At 47.0% G+C, this 21,774-nt stretch overlaps 1 protein-coding gene across 1 annotated transcript in view; it reads left to right on the top strand.

Moving 5' to 3' along the window:
• LOC146062843 (phospholipase B1, membrane-associated-like) overlaps positions 1-21,774 on the top strand; it is a 172,952-nt gene that overhangs the window by 59,628 nt on the left and 91,550 nt on the right. The window contains exons 17-26 of the mRNA XM_083174849.1: positions 1,591-1,649; positions 3,644-3,717; positions 5,534-5,577; positions 7,909-8,017; positions 9,071-9,131; positions 13,254-13,334; positions 14,184-14,249; positions 15,901-16,001; positions 18,740-18,821; positions 20,299-20,403. Of these exons, the coding sequence (XP_083030975.1) occupies positions 1,591-1,649; positions 3,644-3,717; positions 5,534-5,577; positions 7,909-8,017; positions 9,071-9,131; positions 13,254-13,334; positions 14,184-14,249; positions 15,901-16,001; positions 18,740-18,821; positions 20,299-20,403 (782 nt within the window). The remainder of the gene's footprint in view (positions 1-1,590; positions 1,650-3,643; positions 3,718-5,533; positions 5,578-7,908; positions 8,018-9,070; positions 9,132-13,253; positions 13,335-14,183; positions 14,250-15,900; positions 16,002-18,739; positions 18,822-20,298; positions 20,404-21,774) is intronic.

The raw sequence follows: 21,774 nt of genomic DNA on the forward strand, positions 1-21,774 counted from the left end.
GGACAAAGAAGGATAAACCTTTATGTGACATGTAATGCACCAATGATGTTAATGGATCTTTTGTAGCATGAGTTGAACATCAATGTAACAGAGCGTTTTTGGAGCATGGTCCATACAATGTAGGAGTATCCAAACCCAGTGGCATAACTATAAATTTTGCTCCCCCCTGCCAAAAAGTTTGTGGCTCCCCTCCAGCGTGTTTCCCCAGCGTGTGACGTGATGACGTCACACGCATAGCGGAGAAGGTGAAGCAGGAGAGAGGAAAAGAGACCAGCAGACACTGCTGCTTCCCTTGGCTCCTATGCATCCCAGGCCGCCCTAGCACGCCCATCCACCCACCCGCCCATCCTGTACACAGTGGCCAATAGCCGGCTCTGTGTACAGTCAATTGAATCTATGGGGGGGAGTTGTCATGTCTGCCGTGGCCGCACCCATGCCTCGGCTGACTCGCCTCCGGTGCTCAGTCAGTGGCAGGCAGCAGCATGTCAGTGCGTTGAGTGGGTGCCGCCACCCACACAGACCCCACTGCTGCTTGCACCCCCCAAGCGGCAGCTGGGTCTGCCTTACAGTAGTTACGCCACTGTCCGAACCATTTGGGGGAGGTCTCCGGTGGCCGCGTGATGTCACATGAAGCCACTGCAAACTGAGACATGGCAGCCCCCTGTTGCGTTCGTAGCTGGGCTGCCGGTAATATGTGAGCACTTTGCTGTATAGCACAGTGCTTACATAACGGCAATGCAATCGCAACCTTTTGAAATTGCATCGCAGGGTGGTGGTACCTGGCATGCACGAAGGCCTTGGCCTGTGCTGCACCCCCCATCTGCTACCCCCAATCCTCGCAAGACTACAACCCGTGCTGAATGAGGGCCAATATACATATAGACTCCTGCCAGTATTATCTGAAGGGGCCATTACTGATTTCGCTGTTTCAGTGTGAGGAAATCATCAATATAAGGATCCCCGATTGTAAATGAGTACAGCGACTACCACCAGCAGTCGGGGCCTGATTCAGAGATGTATGCAAGGTCAATAGTGGATTGTCGAGATACAGCCGTGATCTCGACAACCCATGGCCGTACTTGGCAAAACTGGCCCGACTGCTTTTAAGGCCCCCCATACATTAGACCAACTTGTCCTAAGGACAAGTCGGCCTAATGTCGGCCCGACTACCCCTGAGCTCCCCCGGCAGCTCCTGATAAGATTTGCCACTTGATGTGCCATTTTTTACATGTGATAAATCGGATCGATTTATCACATGTAATTCCGGGGGAGCTGCAGGAGAGCAGGGTCTGGGGGGAGCTTGCAGGCGGGGTGGCGGCAAGGTCCGGGTCAGTGGCGGGGAGCAGGGATTTGGGATTGAATAGCCCCCCAGAGCCTTGTAACTACATGACTTGCATACAGCACCTGGCTTACAGACAGTCATTTAGAACCCCGGGCATTGCTTATATCCATACATTGTACAGTAAGGAGGTGTGCAGTTTGCCATATACACTATACAGTAATGCGGTTGGTGAATGTGTTTATCTCTGATCTGTGTTACTTGGCTCCATTGTGCAATGAGACACAAATAACACAATCTGACTTATTTAGTTCACAGACTGAAGGCAGCAGACATTAAAGTCATCGGTGCCTTGGGAGACTCACTCACTGTAAGTACTGTCACAGGGGAAAGGACCAAGCTCACATCTCCTGCTATAGAGTCTAACTAACAGCCCTGAACAGTGTTAAGGGCTGTACACACAGTGAGATATTGGCTAATGGACAATTTTGACTAGATGCACTTGAGATTTTGACTAAGCGATTTTGTCTAAGTAATGATAGTCTATGAACTAATCAAAATTGCCTTGTCTGCACAATCTATGCCAGGGCTCAGGGAACTTTTTTAACTTTTACCCCAAAATATATTTAGGTACCCTGACGTTACCCACTTGATTTGAAAAGAAGGAATTCATATAATTGTAAAACACACTGTACCCCCAGAAATTGATAATATATCCTTGTACCACACACACACACAGCCATACATGGTAATAATCATCATCATCATCATCATCATTGGCTGCCAGGCTGTGTGTGGTATAGCCATTGATAATGTAACGTCCAGGTAACTATTAGTGTCAGTATTACAAGATGATATAGTGACAGTCTGTGCAATGTTTCCCCCTAGACTAGAGATGGGTATACCTAGACAGGAGCCTATAACCAGGCGAAGAAACTCGTGGCAGTACAGACTGCGCACTGCTGAGATGGCGCAGTAACTGGTAGACTCTACTGAAGAAGCAGGCGGACTTGGAGGCGGGGCCCAGGGCATCACACAGGGAAGCGTGTTATACACAAGGGCCTGATGCACTGCACTGCATCAGGTCCTTGTACACTACAGTACTGTAACACACACAGCCCGCACTGCACTGCATCAGGTCCTTGTACACTACAGTACTGTAACACACACACATACACACAGCCCGCACTGCACTGCATCATGTCCTTGTACACTACAGTACTGTAACACACACACAGCCTGCACTGCACTGCATCAGGTCCTTGTACACTACAGTACTGTAACACACACACAGCCCACACTGCACTGCATCAGGTCCTTGTACACTACAGTACTGTAACACACACACACAGCCCGCACTGCACTGCATCAGGTCCTTGTACACTACAGTACTGTAACACACACACAGCCTGCACTGCACTGCATCAGGTCCTTGTACACTACAGTACTGTAACACACACAAACACACACAGCCTGCACTGCACTGTCAGGTCCTTGTACACTACAGTACTGTAACACACACACACACAGCCTGCACTGCACTGTCAGGTCCTTGTACACTACAGTACTGTAACACACACAGCCCGCACTGCACTGCATCAGGTCCTTGTACACTACAGTACTGTAACACACACAGCCTGCACTGTGCCAGGTCCTTGTACACTACAGTACTGTAACACACACATATCTATATATAGATTCTATATGCAATGAAATTAAATTCCTGGGGCTAATGGAAGGTCGCATTGCCGAGACACAGCCGGTCATGTATATAGATTTATATGCATGCCTGGCTGGGTCTCGGCAGCGCGACAATCCGTTACCCCCAGGAATTTCATTTTTACCCCATTTGGGGTAATTTACCCCTGTTCCCTGACCACTGATCTGTGCTAAGCAATCTATGCTAGACAATATTGACTAAGCAGGCGAAAAATAGGGAGACCTAACCTTCTAGGAGATTTTGATTATCTATCCAAAATCTCCTGTTAAAATCTCTCCATGTGAACACCCCTTTTACCCTTGTATCTGATGTTACCAGATCTGAATAAAGCAATCCAGATCCCATTCTAGATTTAAGGCCAATGATCATTTTACAAGATAGCATGCAGATAGATCAATAGCTGTGATGTGTTCTTACACACATGGGGCCAGATGCACTAAGCTTCAAAAGTGATAAAATATGGAGAGTGATAAACAGCCAGCCAATCAGCTCATGCCTGACATTCTTCAAACACAGTCTGTGACATGGCAGGCAGGAGCTGATTGGCTGGCTGTTTATCACACTCCATTTTATCACTTTTGAAGCTTAGTGCATCTGGCCCATGGAATGTTCCCGATGTAACCAGGCTGCCATTACTGTTACAGGCAGGGAATGGAGCAGGGGCCATCGTCATTGACCTCCTAGATGTGGTGACTGAGTACCGGGGATTATCCTTTAGGTGAGTGAAAGAGTCGACATTGTTCTTATCCGCGTGATGTAGTGTAAAGTGGAATATCCTGACGTTACCGATTGCTGAGGGACTGTATAACTGTGTAGGCGGAGTGAGGCAGGACTACATTGGGCCTGATTCTATCCTAGGTCTATGCTGGTAATAGGTTCATCTTCTAGCGGACGGCTTGCAGGACTTTCCAGAAAGCAGCAATATTATTTTACAGTATAAGAAATGTATAAAGCAGGGTTGCCTACCCTCCCGGAATGGCCGGGAGGGTCCCGGAAATCGGGTCCCCCTCCCGGCCCCCCGGAAAGGGGAGCAACCCTCCCGCATTTCTCTTAATCTCCGCAGGGGGGGTCCGTGGGTCCAATGACGCGACCGCAGCATTTTAGCCCCGCCCCCCGCAGTGCACGGCGGGGGGCAGGGCTAAAATGCCGCGATCACGCTAGACACGCCCCCAATAGTGCCGTCTGTTGGTGGCTCCACCCCCGGACCGCCCCCTTTCCCCTCCCGGCGATGGCCACGCCCCCCTGCTACAGTGTGCTGGCTGCACTCTCCCGGAGAGGGCAGCAAAAAAGTCGGCAACTATGGTATAAAGACAGGCAGGAGTTACACAGACTTATACCGTACTTATATAGTAAAGTTTCCTATTCTTGGAAATCTTTCATTCTCTCTGCACCCATTAAGAAATATTTTATAGCGCTCCTCTCTGACCTCCACTCAGTACATTATTCAAGATTTACACACACACACACACACACTGCATAGGTTGTAACCATCGATGGTCACTTGTCATTCCATCATTGATGGTAACCTTCTATTGCAAACACATTGATGACCATTACTACAGAACCTGATTAACCAGGATTACTCGGTCCCCTGCGAATTCGCTGCAGGGACCGATGTTTCGGGTCGTCACATGCCTGCCGGCGAATATAGGCATGTGCAGACCTGTGTGCGAATGCCTTTGGCGTCTATCACAGTAGTGGGCGGACAGGGGGTTATCGCATGGGGATGCCCAGGATTTCCTGGGTGTCCCCACAAAAATGGTGTGTGCCCAGAAAAGCGATGGGCATCCAAATGCAAACGCAGGCGGGGCGAATCCTGCACATCCCACATGACGTCAGTGCCCATCGACGACAACTGAATAATTTTTCACCCTTTTGGCCGCATGTGAATGTATATATAAGCATAGACATTCATTCGCATTAAGGCGCGGATATTCGGTCGGTGAAGAGGGGCGGACTTTCGCTCCCCCGGCGTACAACATTTAACCGCTCATAGGCTGCGAAATAAAAGTGCTTAGTGAGCTGGTCTGAATCAGGCCCCTAGAGTATATATATATGCATTCAGTCTTCTGCGGGGTAACCCACTCTCGCAGGAAGTCCAGTCTGGCGATGGTAGATCACAGGCCAGCATATAGGAACTGCGTCTGTCTCTACGTTCTGAGACGTCTGACAATAGCATGTCACAATATTATATACAGTATATACCACCAGGGACACTTTCAGATGAAGCAACCTGTGTCTTAGGCTTAACGGTTCTAGGATGATGCAGATGATCCATTAAAAATATGAAACTGTGTATTTGGTGTTAGCAAATGTCTTTCAAATAAATATTTAGAAGATACACAATAAATATGGCTCAGTTCAAATCTTTGTGGTCATTTGTCGGTGAAAATTGAAATTTTTAGCCTAATAAATTCTAAATTCGACTTCACAAATCATCCTGATTCCAATCCATGGTCACGCGTTTCGCTCACTTCCTAATGCTCCGACGCATGGCATGGTGTGCTTATTAACCTTGTTTGTTCCTCCTGTAGTATTGGCGGAGATGGAGACCTCAGTAACACCACCACGCTGCCAAGTATGTACATTCACCTTATTTATTACTATTTAACTGTATATTTCTCTATGTGTAGTTTAAGCCTAAGGACTAGGGACCATATGTATCAAGCTTCAAAAAGTGATAAATGGAGAGTGATAGACAACCAGCCAATCAGCTCCTACCTGACATTTTTCAAACCCAGCCTCCAACATGGCGGTTAGGAGCTGATTGGCTGTTTGTTTGTCACTCTCCATTTTATCATTTTTTGAAGCTTGATACATCTGGCCCCTAGAAGAGGGGCATATTTATGTTTCTTTACCATATTGCAAGTGGACTCACACAAGAGGAGGCCGTTACATTAATTACCAAATGTCTGCCACCTGCCGGCTGGCTGCCTGTGGTTGTTCCAGAATGCACTTTAAGGGTCCGTACACACTGTGCTATATACGGCACCGCCAATATCTTTAACGTGCTGTGAAAATGAACCAGAACCAGCCACATAACTTTCATTTAACCTCTCTTATCCAATTACATCCACACTTTAAAGTCCACATATATCCTCTCCCACTTTCATTTTCACACTTTTCATCCTCCTGTCCCCTGGCCAAGATTGCTGGGTCATCGTATTGTACAGTCCACCAAGTGTCCATGTCAGGGCCGAAACTAGGGTTTACGATGCCCGGGGCAAGGCAGTCATTTGGTCGCCCCCGCCCACACACACACACACCAAATGACTGCCTTGCCCCTGGCGCCGGAGGCTGGGCGACCCCCTGCTGCCAACATACCTGTGTGCAGCCAGCGGGGGTCCGGGGATTGGTGTAGCGGCAGCTTTCACTCCGTCTCCTAGCGCTATTTGCCTGGCGGCAGGAAGCGCCGATGACTTTGAAAAGACTTGCCGGACGCTGATTGGCTGAACTCAGCATCCAATCAACATCCGGCAAGTCTGCTTCCCGCCTACCGCCCGGCACATAGCGCTAGGAGACGGTGTAAAAGCTGCCGCTACAGTGTACAGTGTAGCCTACACCAGTCTCCCGACCCCCGCTGCCTGTCCCCGGACCCCCGCTGCCTGTCCCCGGACCCCTGCTGCCTGTCCCTGGACCCCCGCTGCCTGTCCCCGGATCCCCGCTGCCCGTCCCTATACCTCACAGCACCCCCCCACCCCCATGCAGCGCCCGGTGCGCCTGACCCCCCAACCCCCCCCCCCCCCCCCCCAGTTACGGCCCTGTCCATGTGTCAACTATTGTCACGTTGACCTTATAACCATGTCGGCTATATCTATGTTGACCTATTGACAGTTGACCTATTATCTGGACACTCTAACCATTACACCATCCGTTCTGCCCCAATATTTAGTAGAGTAGCGTGAGATGCTGGGCTCTGCTAAGGATACCACAATACACTGACGCAGTGGTTCCCAAACTGGGTGCTTTGGGTTCCTGGGGTGCTTTGAGGCCCTTGCAGGGGTGCACTGGGTTGGTGATCCAGGACCAATAAAAATTATTTACGGTGGCTTCCAATCATAAAATATATGGACAAAAGAAGTGAATACTGTCCCTCACCATATAATTGAACCTAGAGGTCCCCATACACCAGGCCGACTTATCCTAAGGACAATTTCCACAAGCTCCCACCGCAGCTCCCCGAGAGGGCTCACAAACGATTCGGCACTTGATGTGACATTCTTTACATGTGATAAATCGCATGCGGCAGGGTACAGGCTGCAGGATCGGCAGAGGGGGGGGGTGGCAAATAAAAAAAACCCCTCAGATTTAAATGAATGGGTGGGTGCTGATTGGCTGGGAGAGACACTATAAAAACATGATGACTTTTTGGCATGATGGCATTTTAAATGGCGGATTTTTGGCCGTGTCGGTATAATGAATGTTGCGATTTTGAACATGTCGGAATTTTGACTGTCTACCAATGATTGTCAGTATTTTGACGGTTGGTATTATATATGTTGGGAATTTGTAGTGTACCCGTGCAGCTCACAGCTGTACACCAGGGAAGGGCTCGTAGTGATGTTAGCATATGGAAAACACCGGACAATTCCCACCGTGGCTCTAACTGTGCGGAGTTTGTAAATTCTCCCCGTGCTTGCGTGGGTTTCCTCCGGGTACTCCGGTTTCCTCCCACAATCCAAAAATATACTGGTAGGCTAATTGGCTCCCACATAAATTAACCCTAGATTGTCTGTGTGTGCATGTACATGTGGTAGGGAATATAGAGTGTAAGCTCCACTGGGGCAGGGATAGATGTGAATGGTCAAATATTCTATGTAAAGCGCTGCGGAATCTGTCTGCGCTATATAACAAACTGCTAATAAATAAATAATAATAAATAAATATAACCAAACAAATTGTTTTGCAGACATCTTGCGACAGTTCAATCCTAATCTGGAAGGTTTCTCACTTGGAAGAGGGTCTCATCATCTAACAAACGCAATGCTAAACCGGGCGGTGCCAGGAGCAAGAGCAAAGTAGGTCATCACAAGCTGGCAAATTATTATTATCTTCTAATAACTGACCCTTTGTATCCCACATATACCCATATACATAGATCTGCTGAGCGAGCGGGCAATTGGTAAAGCCAATCTGACGCTCACTTATGTCTAGCCAGACATCACAACTAGACGGGCATTTAAATTTGCCGGCACAGTTCTAATGTCCTTGTCAGTGGTTGCCGTAGTAGTTTACCAGGTTGCCCATATACAAAAAGCCAAATGTACCAATATATCTGCAAGATATATCGGCTGGGCTGCATGGCCAACAAAAAAAGCCTTCTGTGCTTGATACCTCCCTGAGGGCGAGATTCTCTATTACAGAAATGCGGTAAAAACCCCGTTATCGGGTTTTTACCGCATTTCTGTATTCTCTAACCTCCCTCCGCAGTGTCACCGCTGCAGAGGGAATCGCCAGCAAAAGCTGGCGGTTCCCTGCAGAAGCCTATGGGCTTCTTACCGCAGCGCTGTGTGAGGGATCCGTCACGGATCCCTCCCAGCATGCCCTGCGGCCGGCGCGTCAGTCTGCGCATGCGCAGACGGACTCCCGGGTCATAGACCCGGAAGTCCAACAACGGCGCCGCATCGCAAGGGACAGCTCTTACCGCAAGAGCTGTCCCTTACGTTAATGACCGCATATTTTAGAGAATATGCGGTCATTAGAAATGCGGTGGCTGGCGAAGAGGGCTGCAGATTTTAGAGAATCCCGCCCTGAGTGCCAAATGATCAAAGGCGTAACTACCATAGGTGCCAGGGGTGCAGCTGCTATGGGGCCTTTACTGTATAAGTTATATTTTCTATATACACTTATCGCCAATATTTGGTATATAGGGGCCCTTACAAACTTTTGCTATGGGGCCTGCGAATATCTAGTTACGCCTCTGCAAATGATGTTTGAGATTCTATATTACGGTTTACCCTCAATCCATAGGTAAGAAATGTAAATTTTTTTTTAGAAATCCCTGGGTTTAAATGAATGCATTAGACCTTTTGTCACTTGTTTCCTGTTGATGGTCTTTCAATGCTTTGCAGTGGTATGCTGGAGCAGGCAAGGTACTTGGTGACAGGGATGAAGCGATTGAACACTCTTGGGGTGAGTACGATATATATTTTATATACGGTATACAGGATTTACTTTTTTCTATTTTTGTGGAAATGTATGTTATCATTTTAAAAATCCTGGTGTACTGTCAGGTGACAGGAGGGGTTGGTGCGGTCCTTGGCCACTCCTCCCAACATACATTGTCCCTGAATTGGGACTTCTTTGCTGCAAGCTGATCTGGCGCCGTAAAGGGGGCATGTTCTTGGTGAGGGTAGGCCTGGCTTCGTGGAAATGCTGTCATCGTGACTCGTGAGCCACAACCCCATTTCCCCTTACTGTGGGGGCATTCCCAGATCTCTGTGAGCTGCTGGCATGCCCCAAGCCCCTCTGTGTCCCTTGAATAGACAATGTGGCAGGGAGTCTCCCTGTTTTGTTCATAAGCTTCTAATTCCAATCATTAGGACACAGAGGTAGTTTCAGGGAGATTTTAGGCAGATTATAGATCGCACTGTAAGGCATTGTGCGGAGTGCCGTTGAGTGGGCGTATCACATTCTACCCAAGGGGCGTGTCTATCCACTCATGGGCATGTCTACTGTCACTCAGGGGTGTGTCCTGCAGTGGCAGGTAAAAACGATACTACAAAGTGCAGTACTGGCTACACAATGACATCACAGCTACATTACACAGCATGACTGACATCACAGAGCAGGGCTACATGTTGACATAAATACAGGAGAGCTACATACTGACATTACGCAGCAGAGCATAATACTGACACCTACAACAATATACACTTTCAGTATATGTGACATATATATTTTATTGACTTTAATCCAGCACTGGTGGTAATTGCAACTGTGCATGCGCAGTCCATATTGTAAGAGGGGGCTGCTTTGGGGAAAACAGGAGCTGCACTTCAATTTGCAGGGATCTCAGGCTAAAAGCAGGAACCTAAAATGCAGGAGAGTTAGCTAGTCTGCCCTATATATTACACCGCTCAGTACCAGGGGTGAATTTAGGGGTCAGGCCGCCCCTAGGCACAACATTTTTGTGTCCCCCCCCCCTATTTTAATGTAATTATATATGTATATACATTGTTATTTATATATTTCATTAAAACTTAACTGTAGCCCACCTCAATATTTTTTTAAGTACTCTGGACTGCTCACTGTACGGAGGACCCGGAGGGAGGGAGGCACTTATTAGTACAGTTATTAGCAGCACAGTGTCTCCGTCAGTCTCTCTCATACTGTGACTGACTGAGTGCAGGGAGGATCTGCGCGTCGCTCAGCTCAGCTGCTAGATAGACAGCAGCCAATAGACTGTGTGTGTGTAGAGTAGCCAATGGGTGGGCGCCGGCAGCAGTGAGCCTGAGCCATTCCCGGACGCGCAGGGGGACCGTCGGACCATGCCACTAAGCGGTGATGTAATGTGCATGGCAGAGTGGGTGGGCAGTGGCAGGTGACGAGTGGAGCTGCCGCCTACATATGATAATTCATGTCTGCGGTGGCGGCGCTTGTCACGCGCCGCTGCCCACCAGCTGTGCCATGCTGCTATTTAACAGCCTGCCTGCCGCCCTTAATTGGTGCCGCCCTGAGGCCGGTGCCTCATGGGCCTAGGCACAAATCCGGCCCTGCTCAGTACACTCAGTACACTCTGCACACACCTTAGTACATTATACACGGCCCCCCATAATACACTCAGTGCACTCCGCACATTGCACACACCACAGTACATTATACACAGCTCCCCATATTACACTCAGTACACTCCGCACATTGCACACACCATAGCACATTATACCCAGCCCCCATATTAGACTCAGTACACTCTGCACATTGCACACACCATAGTACAATATACAAAGCCCCCCATATTACACCCAGTACACTCCGCACATTGCACACACCATAGTACATTGAACACAGCCCCCCATATTACACCCAGTACACTCCGCACATTGCACACACCATAGTACATTATACACATCCTCCCCATATTACACCCAGTACACTCCGCACATTGCACACACCATAGTACATTATACACATCCTCTCCATATTGCACCTAGTACACTACACACATTGCACACACCATAGTACATTATACACAGCCCCCCATATTAAACCAAGTGAACTCTGCACATTGCACACACCACAGTACATTATACACAGCCCCCCCATATTACACCCCCCCCCATATTAGACCATGTATACTCCGCACATTGCACACACTATAGTACACTGTACACAGCCCCCCCATATTACACACAGTACATTCCGTACATTGCACACACCATAGTACATTGTGCACAGCCCCCATATTACACCCAGTACACTCTGCACATTGCACACACCCTAGTACATTATACAAAGCCTTCCATATTACACTCAGTACACTCCGCACATTGCACACACCACAGTACATTATACACAGCCCCCCATATTACACTCAGTGCAATCCGCACATTGCACATACCATAGTACATTATACACAGCCCCCCATATTATACCAGTACACTCCGCATACTGCACACACCATAGTACATTGTACACAGCCCTTCACATTACACCCAGTACACTCCGTACATTGCACACACCATAGTACATTAAACACAGCCCCCCATATTGCACCTAGTACACTCCACACATTGCACACACCATAGTACATTGTACACAGCCCCCCATATTACACCCAGTACACTTTGCACATTGCACACACCATAGTACTGTACATTATACACATCCTCCCCATATTGCACCTAGTACACTCCACACATTGCACACACCATAGTACATTGTACACAGCCCCCCCCATATTACACCCAGTACACAAAGCACTTTGCACACACCATAGTACATTGTACACAGCCCCCCATATTACACCCAGTACACTACGCACATTGCACACACCATAGTACATTATACACATTCTCCCCATATTGCACCTAGTACACTCCACACATTGCCACACCATAGTACACTGTACACATCCTCCCCATATTGCACCTAGTACACTCCACACATTGCACACACCATAGTACATTGTACACAGCCCCCCCCATATTACACCCAGTACACAAAGCACTTTGCACACACCGTAGTACATTGTACACAGCCCCCCATATTAGATGAGTATGAGGGGGATTGCAGGACAGCAGGAGCCTCAAGTAAAAGTTGGGGAGCTCCTGCTATATGCAGGAGAGTAGGAAAAACTACTGTGCTCTTTTATTACGTTGCTTGCGCCACACACCGTACACTGAAATACACCACTTCCCAGCATTCCCCATGGTCCTAGGGACCATCACTGAAGATGCAGGCTTATACATACATGTAAAGGAATGTCTGCAAACATAAAGCATTCTAATGTAATAACATCACACTCCCAACTGCCCCCAGCCCTCCCACTGCAGGACACTGCTGCCCATAGTTGGGACAGTTATAAATATTGGGACTGCCCCATGAAAATCAGGACAGTTGGGAGGCGTGCCATAAGCCAACCTGGACAGTAGCCTATGGAGCTAATAATTTGGGTGCCTGATAGCAGTTGATGCTCCCCCATGACCATACCTACCTCCTTTTTCATCTACTCTACGGGAGAGGCCCATGGAGACAGAGGTGTAGGGAGGGTGGCTCCAGTGGAGCCAAAATCTTTTAGAAGGTGCCATGCTGGTTCCCCTCCCACCACAGCGCAACAGCAGCAGCTGCCCGCTCCTCTCTTCTCTCCCCTTCCCTGGACGGCATCCAGTGGCTGCCACGTGAGGCTAGCTCCAGGGCAACACATGTCAAATATGGTGCTGGCCACCAGCCAATCAGAGCTCATGGACTGGCAACCGCGATTACTGATTGGCTCCGATTGGCTCACAAGCTGGCACCACATTTGAAATGGCTTCAGATGGACCGGGGTCTGCAGGAGCCGGAGGCCAGAGCGACTCAGTGGGCGGGGGCAGTGAGCACTACTTTTGGGATGAGGTAGATGAGGCCACATAAGAAGTCGGCTGTTACAAACATTCCCCAGAGGTATTTTGATGCAAATAAGAATAGTGCACTCACCAGTCCAGTAGAGAATAACATTATTATATTACAGTATTATATGAGACACCATCAATTAATTGTTTATTTGTATTTTTCTATACTTGCAGTGTATAATTGCATTTTTATTTTTCCATGTAGAGAATAAATTATGTAGAAGACTGGAAGCTCCTGACTATCTTTATTGGAGGGAATGACCTGTGCGGAATCTGCAGAGATCCAGTAAGTGACAGAACCTGGATGTATGACATATACTTTCCTACATTTGCCCCTATGCGGTGCTGGATGCTGGAGAGGGCGCGTGCCGCTCCGTCTGACCGGTGCTGTAGCTAGACATTTTGGTGGCTTGTGCCAGAAGGGGAATTGGTGCTTAAATGACCAGTTTGAAAGTAAATGGTTCGGGAAGTAGAACATTTCTATTATGGAAACATTGGGCCTGATTCAGACTTGTTTGCTAGGCTGCGTATGTTCGCTTCCTAGCAAGTAGGTAATTGACGCCTCGCCGAACACCAGCCCCCCCACCCTGGCCCAGTAAAACCCCGCCCAAGTTTGCGAGTGGATGCGTTCACATACACATACACTCGCATGCGGCTGCACTGGAGAAAAATCATTCGATGGTCACTCACCATCGAATGATTGTTTTTCTCCTTCGCAGATAACAGTCACTCTAAACTGACCGTTATCCTGGCCGGAGATGGCCGAATTTGGGGCGGACGCTGACATCATGCGACATCAGCCACCCACCCCATCAGGCATTGACACACCTGCGTTCGCCCCGGCGAGTTCGAAAATCGACCAAGGTGTTCGCTCAGGGGGTTTGTTACACATGTGCAAGCCCGCGCCATCGGTCGGGGGGACCGAATTCGGCCCGCAACATGTGGGTCTGAATCACCCCAACACTGGACGGGGATGTATGTTATCAGTATTGATGCCCAATGCTTCTGAGATAGACGGATGGGTTTTTAAACTTAAAACTGTAAAATGTTCTCCAGAGAAATGACTGTCTCTCATCAGACATCTGTCCAAAACCAGCGATACAGTGTTCACTCATTTTATTTTCATTTTCAACAGATATCTCGTTCTCCAGAACATTTTGTCAATCACATCAAGCGAGCCCTGGACTATTTGCATGAAGAGGTATATTGTCTGACCAACACACAAACTACCATTCTTATTAGACCTAGCCCCAAGCTTACCACAGCAGTGGCAGATTTCTGGCCATCATGCCTACAGTAACTCTTAACTGTGGCACTCTATTGGCTGGGCATGGTCACCTGCCCTATTAACTAGTCATCTGGTTCAAACTTTCTCAGGCATCGATGACGCCCCCTGAAGGATTGCTATTGGTTTGCTTTGTTAGAGGCAGGTGGAAAACACAAGTATATTTTTATGGATAGAGCTCAACCACTTAACAGTCACAGTAAACCCAAGTTCCTCCATTATCCTATTTGAGAGACACGGCCATACTTTGCTGTGTAGAGGACGCTGTGTGAGTGACAGCCATGTGTTCTCCATACAACATGAATATAGCTATCGATGTCCAATGGGGGGGGGGAATGGCTGCCTCCAGTATTCAGTAGCAGAGAACCATAGGATCTCCACCACTGATGACACAACCATTGACTATTGTTGAAAACCACTGATGTTGTCAACCGTCCATGTTTGATGCCATCCCTAGCTTAATGTTGTCTCCTTCCCTTCTACATCTCACTAGTCAGTCGGTCTTCAGAGTTACATGGCATGTAAGTTTCCTTTATTTTTGTTATTTTGTCATTGAGAACTCTGCTGGAAGAGAACTTCAAAGAGCACCAATCAGCGCTGTGCCCACCATTGGTGGGGCGAGGTACCTAGTCACCAGTGTCTTGGTGCACATGGACCTCTATGTACTGTACCATCACAGGTGCCCAGACTGTAGAGTAAGATCTGCAGCTGTAACATGTAGCAAAATACCCATATCTCCCACTAATGTTGGGGCTTCCAGTGGTCCACTCCACTTTTACAGTGTCCTGTTGGTGTTGGTGGCTAGATGGCTCATGGCTATCATCTGACAGGCATATGTTAAGGGATGGGATCCACTTCCTAATCTCATTACGGTTCATTCTACAGTACCAGATCAATGAGCACCTCTGTGATTGGGTGGCACGCGATTCTCTGGTCATACATTTACTGAGTTTTACAAAATTGTAGCTATAGATCCCAGCTTTAGGTGCAAAGTTTTGTACATGTCTTTATCTTAGCATACAAACACCCCCCCCCCTCATAGGGGCAGCTTTGGTTTGTCCCCGAGATGTAACATTTTCCTCAAGATAGAATGAAAAAGTATATTTGTTAAGCATCCATATCTTGGAATCCATCTAAGGGACATTGCATTCCCATCCCAATCTGCTTCACTCAGATTGGTTGAATATTTAGTTTGTATTCTCCCTGACTGTCTTTGATGTTTGATTGGCTGGTGGGATGTAGAAGGGGAGGAGACATCCTTTAAACAAGTTGAAGTTGGATATGCCTGTTCCGGTCACAGTGTCCTCCACAGCCCAAGGAGATTCCCCCAGTTGGTTTCTTAAGCTGGCCATACACTAGGGTGACTTCACCTGTGATACCCCCTGAGGCACCCGAGACCTTGCCGGGCAGCAGGATCGCATGCGGTCCTTTAGCAATTTGCATATGATTTATCACATGTGATTTGGACACCGAAATCCCATAAAAAAATCCCAAATTGCATGTGAATCGCCATAGTGTCATAAACAGATTTAATGGTGCCAATTTTTTTTTTTATCTTACACAACAGGTCCCTCGGATGTTCGTGAACCTGGTGAACATTCTGGACATTTTGCCACTGAAAGTTCTGTATGATGATAGGAGATCTTACTGTCCGCGGCAGATCATGAGGTCAGTGCGTCATGATCTATGTTCCGTGGTACAGTATATAAGTTTATAAGAAACCACATACATTCTGAAGACACTTTGGGGCTGAAAATTTGCATATTTCAGAAAAATGTGTATTGAAAAATTAGCATACGTACCGTTAGTAGTATAAATGCACTTTGATACATCAGTCATCATCATCAACGCGATGAGTATAACAGATGTTTTTCAAAAATCTGCAGATGCCGGCTCAATATTTATTTATTACCAGTTATTTATATAGCGCACACATATTCCGCAGCGCTGTACAGAGAGTATTTGAACATTCACATCAGTCCCTGCCCCAGTGGAGCTTACAATCTATATTCCCTACCACATGTGCCCGCGCACACAGACATTCAAGGGTTAATTTTGTTGGTGCCAATTTCTTACACGTCTGTATTGCCCTATAGGCAAACTAGTAGTAGCTTCATAAAGCTAATGGTCATTGTAGGTATGTTTTTAGGTAGGTAGGTTTTTAATTTAGAGTATATACATTATGTATTCAGCTGATTCATTAGCGCAAGTGCTGTTATTTAGGGGCACATTTATCAAACAATAATTACGGCTAAATCCCCGAAAACACCCGTTTTCAGGGGCTAGCCACAAATATTAAGTACCGTATCCCCTGAATGTATCAAAGGGGTACCACATGATTCCCCCCTGCATCGTCGCCGGCCGCATCCCCCATAGGTTTCTATATAAACATCAGGCAGCCCGGCTTAGCATCCCTGGGCTACCGCTATTCTGAGATGGTGATAGACCATTGTAGCCTATGGGCTACACACCCTGGCAGCAGTGCGGTCAGCAAAGTCGGCGGGGGGTCAGCGCTAACCGCGCATGCGCAGGACCCCCGGCATCTGGCTCAGGGCTTCGCAGGGACGGGCTCTTTTCAGAGCCCTGCCCCTGCGGATCAGGTATGATATATATCACTGATGGGATCGCATTTTGCAATGCGATCCTGGGCGGTAACATTCGGCCCAGTTCGCAGTGTAAATGCGATTCATGATAAATGGGCCCCTAAATGATATGTGAAAGACGGCCAGACATATGTTAGAGTTTGAAGCGGAAAGGTCAACAGCCAAAAGGTTGACCACTATTGGTCAACAGTCAGAAGGTCGACTTGGAGGTCAACATACATTATGTCGACATGGACAAAATGTTGACATACATTAGGTTGACATATACAAAGGTCAACATAATCAAAAGGTCAACATGAAAAAAAGGTCAACATGAGTTTTCATGGTGTTTTTATGTCTGTGTCAGCATGGACACCGTATAAGTACTGTGTCCCCTCACATGGCTGGCTGCACTCCCCGTGCTTCGGGCATGGTGCCGCGTTGCTCTCGCCACACTATTACAATCTAATTCTATGCCTGAGTGAATGGTAAAGTATGAACAAGTTTGTTTGTTTATTTTTTTTAAACCATTAAAATCTCATATTGACCTTTGTTCATGTTGACCCTTTTGTCCATTTTGACCTAATGTATGTTGACCTGTGGTTTATGTCGGCCTTTTGACTGGCAACCTAGAGTAGAACATACTTGCCTACTTTTGAAAACTAGTTTCAGGGAGATTATAGTTGGTAGAAGAATTTTGCATTGTATCCCATTGAGGGGGCGTGTCATGCTCCACCCAAAGGGCGTGTCTAGTTCCATATATTGAGAGATTGTGAAAAGAGATTGTGAACGTACACCTAGAAGCGTGGGTGTGTACTGCTACATCTGAGAGGAATCTTGTAAAATGACTGATATCCAAATGTAGATGAGCCCCAAAGCAGTTAGAAAGAGATACTATACTTGGTAAAGTGCTGGGAAATAGTGCTGATGATTCAATGTAAATGTATCTGTCTCTCATTCCCTTTTCCCCAAAAAATGTAACAGTGTAATTTGGGCTAGGTGACATGAGGGAGATTGCTAGACTAATGAGGGAGAAAGGGAGATTGCTGCTATTTCAGGGAGTCTCCTGCAGAATGCATAAGGGGAGGTAACTATGATGTAACAGTGTAATGTGGGCTAGGTGACATGAGGGAGATTGCTAGACTAATGAGGGAGAGAGGGAGATTGCTGCTATTTCAGGGAGTCTCCTGCAGAATGCAGGAGGGGAGGTAACTATGATGTAACAGTGTAATGTGGGCTAGGTGACATGAGGGAGATTGCTAGACTAATGAGGGAGAGAGGGAGATTGCTGCTATGTCAGGGAGTCTCCTGCAGAATGCAGGAGGGGAGGTAACTATGATGTAACATTGTAATGTGGGCTAGGTGACATGAGGGAGATTGCTAGACTAATGAGGGAGAGAGGGAGATTTCTGCTATGTCAGGGAGTCTCCTGCAGAATGCAGGAGGGGAGGTAACTATGATGTAACAGTGTAATGTGGGCTAGGTGACATGAGGGAGATTGCTAGACTAATGAGGGAGAGAGGGAGATTGCTGCTATATCAGGGAGTCTCCTGCAGAATGCAGGAGGGAAGGTAACTATGACCTAGAGACTCTTTAGACCTAATGAGTGGATAACAGAATTTACTATTGTGCTGGAGCCCTGAGCTTACCCAATATATTCTGGTCACATTGGTTGCCTCACAAATTATGCTCTGCTACCCCTTTTGCAATGTGCATGATGCTTATTGTGAATGTGAATGATTGCTTAGCCTACAAAATGGCTGTGTGAAGGGCGCAACATTTTTTTTAAATAGAATAAAAAAACTATTTTGTGTCTTCGTGCAGTTCACTGTGTGGATGCGTGGTGAATTTTGCTGAGGGCACTGAAGAAATTGAAACTCTTAGAAAATTCAACAAGCAGTACCAAGTAAGTACAGTAATCAGTGGCGTAGCCACCATGCGGCAAACCCCGGCGCTGAGTAATGTGGGCGCTGGGGTCTGCGTGAGCTATGCCGCGTTCTTGGCCGGGAGCCTGGATGCTAGAGGAGGCAACAGCGGCCTCCTCTAGCATCCTTCAAAACGGTCTGCTTTAAGGGGGCAGCCATTTTTTGAGGGACATTTTGTCATAAGGACTCGGAGCCCGGAGGAGGCTAGGAGTGCAAAGTAGATCTGCGGTCCCGACTCCCGGCCACGAACGCGGACAGGTAAGACAGGGGGGAGAGAGGGGGGAGGGGGAGAGAGGGGAGGTGGCAGGGAAGGGTGCGGGGCAACAGCATGTTGCAACAGGGGGGGGGGCGCAAAATTTGACGCTACGCCACTGACAGTAATCTCTATATGGCCTTATAACCATAACTGTCAACTTTTAATTCAGTAGTGTGGGGGCGTGGCTTAGCTAAGTTGGCAGTGGGGGGCATGGTGCTGCCATTGCATCATCAGTGCCTAACTTCCACTATACAAAGCTGACACTGTAAAGTGCAGGGGCCAGAGCCCGGTGATGTAATACAGCGTAAATCACATTATCAGGCTGTCCAGTTACTTTTCAAACATATATTGATCTCTGTATAGATTAGATACTGTGATAAATGCGCTGGTAAATTTATAAATGGGAGATGTGTTTTTCCAGGATTTTGACCTCTATGGTTTGAAATCTCAGGGGAATTGGCTGCGATGGTAAAACAGACTGGATAGATGTTTTTGGCTTTAATAAAAGCTGGTTAAGGGTTCTTGGGGTTATAGATGGAGAGAAGAAGAGGGCCCCATCCATTAGGCCTACAGTATTACTGGTCTTCAGGTCTTCAGCCTAAGAACCCCCTCTCCCCCTTAATTAATACCTGCACCCGTAAGATGCTGAGTTAAGCAGCTACATGTAACAGCCTCCCAGTTCCGGAAGTGCACGATGTTCTGCCATTTTTTTTCCCTAGAGCAACAATTATTTACAGGGCAAATCTAACCTGGTTTTACAGTGTAAATGACTTGAACAAAGTCCCACACCACCATCTTTTTTGCTGGCTATTACATTTAGGGGGGTGATTCATTAATGATCCGATGGTTGGGGGGGGTCTGTACATGCGTGTATTTGCACATGTGCAGACCCCAGAAGCAAACAGCTTCTTCAGAGGGTACAGGCCGGGGCGGACATTGGGCCTAAGCGGGGCTCGATGTTCCCCTGGGTGGGCCGATGCCTGCTCGGGGAAGGGGGGGGGGGGGGCTGCTGACATCACATGAGAGGATGAGCATTCTCATGCTAATGAGGGTATTATGTAACCCCCTATGTGTACTATATTGTCCTACTGTCATCTCACTCTCTGCTGTATTCTCTCCAGTGCCCTATCATAGGCTGGCACAAAGTAATAAGGAAAATGATGGCATGTGTAAAAAAATATTTCAACATGTATTATTATTAGGTGAAAACCCACCAGCTGGTGGATAGTGGAATGTATGATACAAGGGAAGATTTCACCGTTGTCGTTCAGCCGTACCTGGAGAATCTGGTGATGCCATTCAACGAGGTAAACAGACCTCATTTAACATGACAAATAACAGTTGATTGTATTGAAAATGATTATTGATAACTTCCTACCGTATAGCATATATACAGTATATTCTTACTATTCTCAATTTTTATAAGCCAAAATTAATATTACTACTGACAGTAGAAGATGCAGAACATGTCTCACTTTTTAAAATGAAATATACATGATCCCGGAGGTTCTCTGTGCACTGATCAACACAAATTACTCTGTCATTAATAATTATTTAAACTGTTTATAAATAAAATGTTTCAAATTATTTGAACATAGATACGGTCATGTGATCTAATAGCATTCAATATAAATGAGAGAAATAATGATTGGGAAGCACCACTTGGGGGCAGGATACCTTATAAGAAGATTTCAAAGACGATTTTTATCCCCAAGTCCAACATAAAGACATTGAGAAAATATAACACAACAGTGACTTTGTCTAGAAGGAAGACAGATGGAAGCTTAGTTGCCTATTGGAATATAATTAGAAGTAAGGGTTACAGACTAAAGGCATGTCCTCTTCTTGTGGAATGATTTGTGCAGCCTATTACCGTTATTATTGTATGACTCGTGTAGCCTATTGCGGTTAATGAGTGAAGTTTTGGGGTTAAGTTACTGGTTTACAACAGTGATTTCCACTTTGGAAGGTTTCTTGCCTCTTTGCAAGTCTTAATCCCCCCCAATCTAATCATTGAGTTGTTGATGATGGGCTTGCAGTTGGCTACCATCTAAGCATTGAGTTTGTTGATGGTGGGCTCACAGTTAAACCCCATCTAAGCATTGAGTTGTTGATGATTGGCTTACAGTTGGCCACAATCTAAGCATTGAGTTGTTGATGATGGGCTTACAGTTGGCTACCATAGAAGCATTGAGTTGTTGATGATGGGCTTGCAGTTTATCCCCATCTAAGCATTGAGTTTGTTGATGATGGGCTTGCAGTTGATCCCCATCTAAACATTGAGTTTGTTGATGGTGGACTTACAGTTGTCCCCCATCTTAGAGTTGAGTGGTTGACGAGGGGTTTGCAGTTGATCTCCAACTAAGCATTGAGCTTGTTGATGGGCTGGCAGTTGGCCCCACCTAAGCCTTCGGTTGTTAGGGATGGTTTGGAAGTTGGCCCTGCCTAAGCTTTCAGTTGTTAGGGATGGGCTGGAAGTTGGTCTCCATTTAGGCATTGAGTAGTTTGCATTGGGTTGGCAGTTGGAACACATCTTAGCATTGAGTTGTTGATGATGGCCTTACATTGGCTCCCATCAAAGAATAAAGTTGTTGGTGTGCTGCCAGTTGGCCCCCATCTAATCATTGAGTTGGTGATGATGTGTCATCAGGGTTGTTGGTAATGGACTGCTGCTGATG

This window comes from Crinia signifera, chromosome 3, assembly GCF_055691185.1.
Source record: "Crinia signifera chromosome 3, ASM5569118v1, whole genome shotgun sequence".
Classification (NCBI taxonomy): Eukaryota; Metazoa; Chordata; class Amphibia; order Anura; family Myobatrachidae; genus Crinia; species Crinia signifera.